The sequence below is a fragment of the Drosophila erecta genome, unplaced genomic scaffold, assembly GCF_003286155.1.
Source record: "Drosophila erecta strain 14021-0224.00,06,07 unplaced genomic scaffold, DereRS2 tig00000000-arrow-pilon, whole genome shotgun sequence".
Lineage (NCBI taxonomy): Eukaryota > Metazoa > Arthropoda > Insecta > Diptera > Drosophilidae > Drosophila > Drosophila erecta.
In genome coordinates this window covers 16,300,731-16,303,775 of record NW_020825194.1, presented here as the reverse complement: position 1 = coordinate 16,303,775, position 3,045 = coordinate 16,300,731, and the positions used below count along the sequence as shown (strand labels likewise).

General features: G+C 41.9%; 1 protein-coding gene across 1 annotated transcript; it reads right to left on the bottom strand.

Annotated features, from left to right (window-relative positions):
* Nucleotides 1-254: 254 nt before the first annotated feature.
* On the bottom strand, nucleotides 255-967 carry LOC6553551. The gene has a single exon (XM_001980216.3). It carries the CDS (start codon nucleotides 764-766, stop codon nucleotides 365-367), a length of 402 nt encoding a protein of 133 aa, XP_001980252.1. The 5' UTR covers nucleotides 767-967; the 3' UTR covers nucleotides 255-364.
* Between the last annotated feature and the right edge of the window lie 2,078 nt (nucleotides 968-3,045).

The window sequence follows — 3,045 nt, the reverse complement described above, 5'->3', positions numbered from 1 at the left end:
TTTTATCGATACTATCTGTTATTCCTTAGATAAATAATTATGTAATTAATTAAATTTTTCATGTAATATTATTGGTTAAATACTGTTATGTGACGAGGACACATCGGCTTCAAAATTTTCTTTTACAAAGTACTGAATTATTTCGATGACAAAATATGGTAAATGTTCCGCTTGGTTTATTTTCCCATAGGTGGTGCTGTCTTGAGATTAATGCTAAATATAACATTTTTATTTTAATTTGTATTAACCAAATATACTCTGCCGTACTCCTAATACCGTGCAGAGGAATGCGGATTCGAGTCCACAAAGCGAGCATTAAATTTCATGCACTTGCGAACGTTTATTGCTCTCGCAGGATAATTTTTCAGCGTTGGGCGCCAGTGTGGGGCTGCATCATGATCGTCCAGGTGCGACTATTGGCGCAGATGCGGAATAGTCGGCTGAGTTGCATGATACCGTAGCACGGGATGCGCAACGTCTGGGCGGTGCCGTGTAGCATCGTGGTCCAGCTGGCCAGGAGGATCTCGAGGCCTTTCAGTGTACGATGCCTCAGCGATGGAGCGGCTCCATTTTCTGGCCTCGGCTGGTACACCCATTTCATGACCAGGCTGACGAATAGGAGTTGAAGGCCCAGAGCTTCCTGGATCAACTGCATCAACGCCAGCAAATTCTCCAGGTAAACGTACACCGCAAACAGCGCCATTCTTAGAGGAAAACTCAGCACCAGTCCGTAGACCACAAGTCCATTCTCCTGATCGTTGACCATTTCCCCAATCTAGAACTTATGCAGCAAACTCAACAGGGAAATTGAGACCCGAAATGCAAACTTTTGCGTTCGGTGTGTGCTATTGTCTGCGATTGGAGTTTTTACTTTGCAGCACGTTTCCACGTTTTGTTTTCGATTTGCCCCGGCTTTGACAAATTTGTAGTGAGCTACTTGGCAGAGGTGTCGTTTGATATATATGTATACGATATATTTTTTTGCCTTTGTGACAGAGAAAGTAGAGCTCCCTATATCGTAAAAGTACAAAAAGTTTATATTGCAAAACATTACCAACCAGGGGGTGACATTACTGGCAATACTGTTGGGCCACCCCAGCAAATCACGCCCAGGCTATTTGCAGTGAATTGAAATTGATCAATTTGGGTAGTTAGGGGAATTGTTTGGCTTTATGTACGCTGCTGGCAGCTTTAATGGATGAATTCGCTTATGCCATCGGGACTGCCGAAATGGGTAAATTGAGGTTGCTTACCCGGGGAACTGGATCTGTATATATAGATGGCTATACTTATACATCGAGTGGAGAGATGCCCTCAAATCGAATTAACGTTTGCCCTGCGGGACTCGTCAGCGCTTGGTGTGGGAAAAATCAAGCAAATAATTTAGCCAAAGTTGCTAGCATTTTGACAGGCTAAATTATGGCCAAATCAAGTTCAGACGAAGCGGCTCTAAAATCAAACAAAAAACACCTCGCCACCACTCCTGCAATTACTATGTAATATTCATGTGTTTAAAGTGGGATAAATCCATGCCAATTATGGACCTACTATAAAACTGGATCGAAAAACAAAGGCCTCGATATTCACATGTAGTTACGGGCTTGTGGCTTATAGCAGCACTAGTTTTAATAAATATTTTCTGACTTCTATACAAAATATACTCAACTGGCTTGGAAAAATCATAGCATAAATATACGCAACCATGAAAAAAGCGTGTCAGAAAAATATTGGCAATGCTGCGTATTTGTTGAACAATAGCTTATTGTCTTATATTATTTTTCACTTGTATGCAACGAAATTATTCGAGCTTATATGCTCTCAGCTTACTCGAAAATAAATATTTTTTGGTACGCATTCTATTGATTTGAATTCCAAAAGGTAGTTTCAATTGACAAAACAATGTTCTAGCAATTTTAACTGTTGATATGTCCGTAAAGTTTTTCTGCCTGCAAATATTGGGGAAAATAAAACCTTTCGATATCGCCGGTTAACATACCTGATACACGTTCAAAAGACCGACAGCTGATGGCATTTGAGTTTGCAGTTGGTTGCATATAAGCCCCGAACTGCAGTTTTCCGGCAAGCAGCTTACTTTCCCGGCTGGCAGAGCAGCTCAGTCCAAAGTTTCGGCCCCTTGCCCCATTTGCCGTTTTCCTCTCGCCTCTTCTTGGCCGGTTTTAAGACCCTGCATCTCAATTTCCCACTGTCCACTGCCCAGTGTGCCTTGTCTTTGTGCTCATCTGTCCTAGCTGCATTATTTCCAATTGCTCCTCTGTTCCCCGGCCAAAAACGAGGGAAATAAAGGAAGATTTGGTGTTGAAAAAGAAAACATCCAAAAAAGAAATTGGGAAGTAAAAGAGGAGAAAATCTGCCTAATTCACAGTGAAGACCGGATTGGGGGCGGGATCAAAGGGGGCGGGGCAGTGCTTACAACGCAAATCTGCGAGCGAGCGGAAAAAAAGTGGAAAGTGTAATGACAAAAACCCGGATTAAGAATGTGCCGCATACAAGTTGCACACTTTGGCCATTTCTTGATGTCCGGTTCCTTTTCCACAAAGAGTTTGCATTAGAGTGGACCGTAACTGTATTCTTTCAGTCTGTGCAAAAGAAGATATTTCTTCATTATTATTGATACTATTTTTTAACAAGCTACCTGTATATTTTGGCTAGATTTATGGACCAAGTAGGCATATTTCTAATGGAAATTTGTACAGCTTTCATTTCTGTCTCAACAAAATTATCAAGAAGAGAGTGGTCTGCATATCCACCCAGTGCGCCAGTATCTTTTGCCATTCGCATCTTACGCCATCTGCACTATACACACGTACAGATAAATACATAGCGTGGAATATATATTTTAAGCGAGGCTTATCTTATCAAGGGACATAAAGGACGCCTTTCAGCGAGTGTCTGTGCGACAATTGTAGTGGCACCGATTCGGTTTGGTCCGGATTCAGTTTCAGTTTCAGATACGGATTCGGATTCGGATTCCGATTCAGTTTCAGTTCAGTTCAGTCTCAGTTTTAGCAAGCGTTTTGCTGCCGG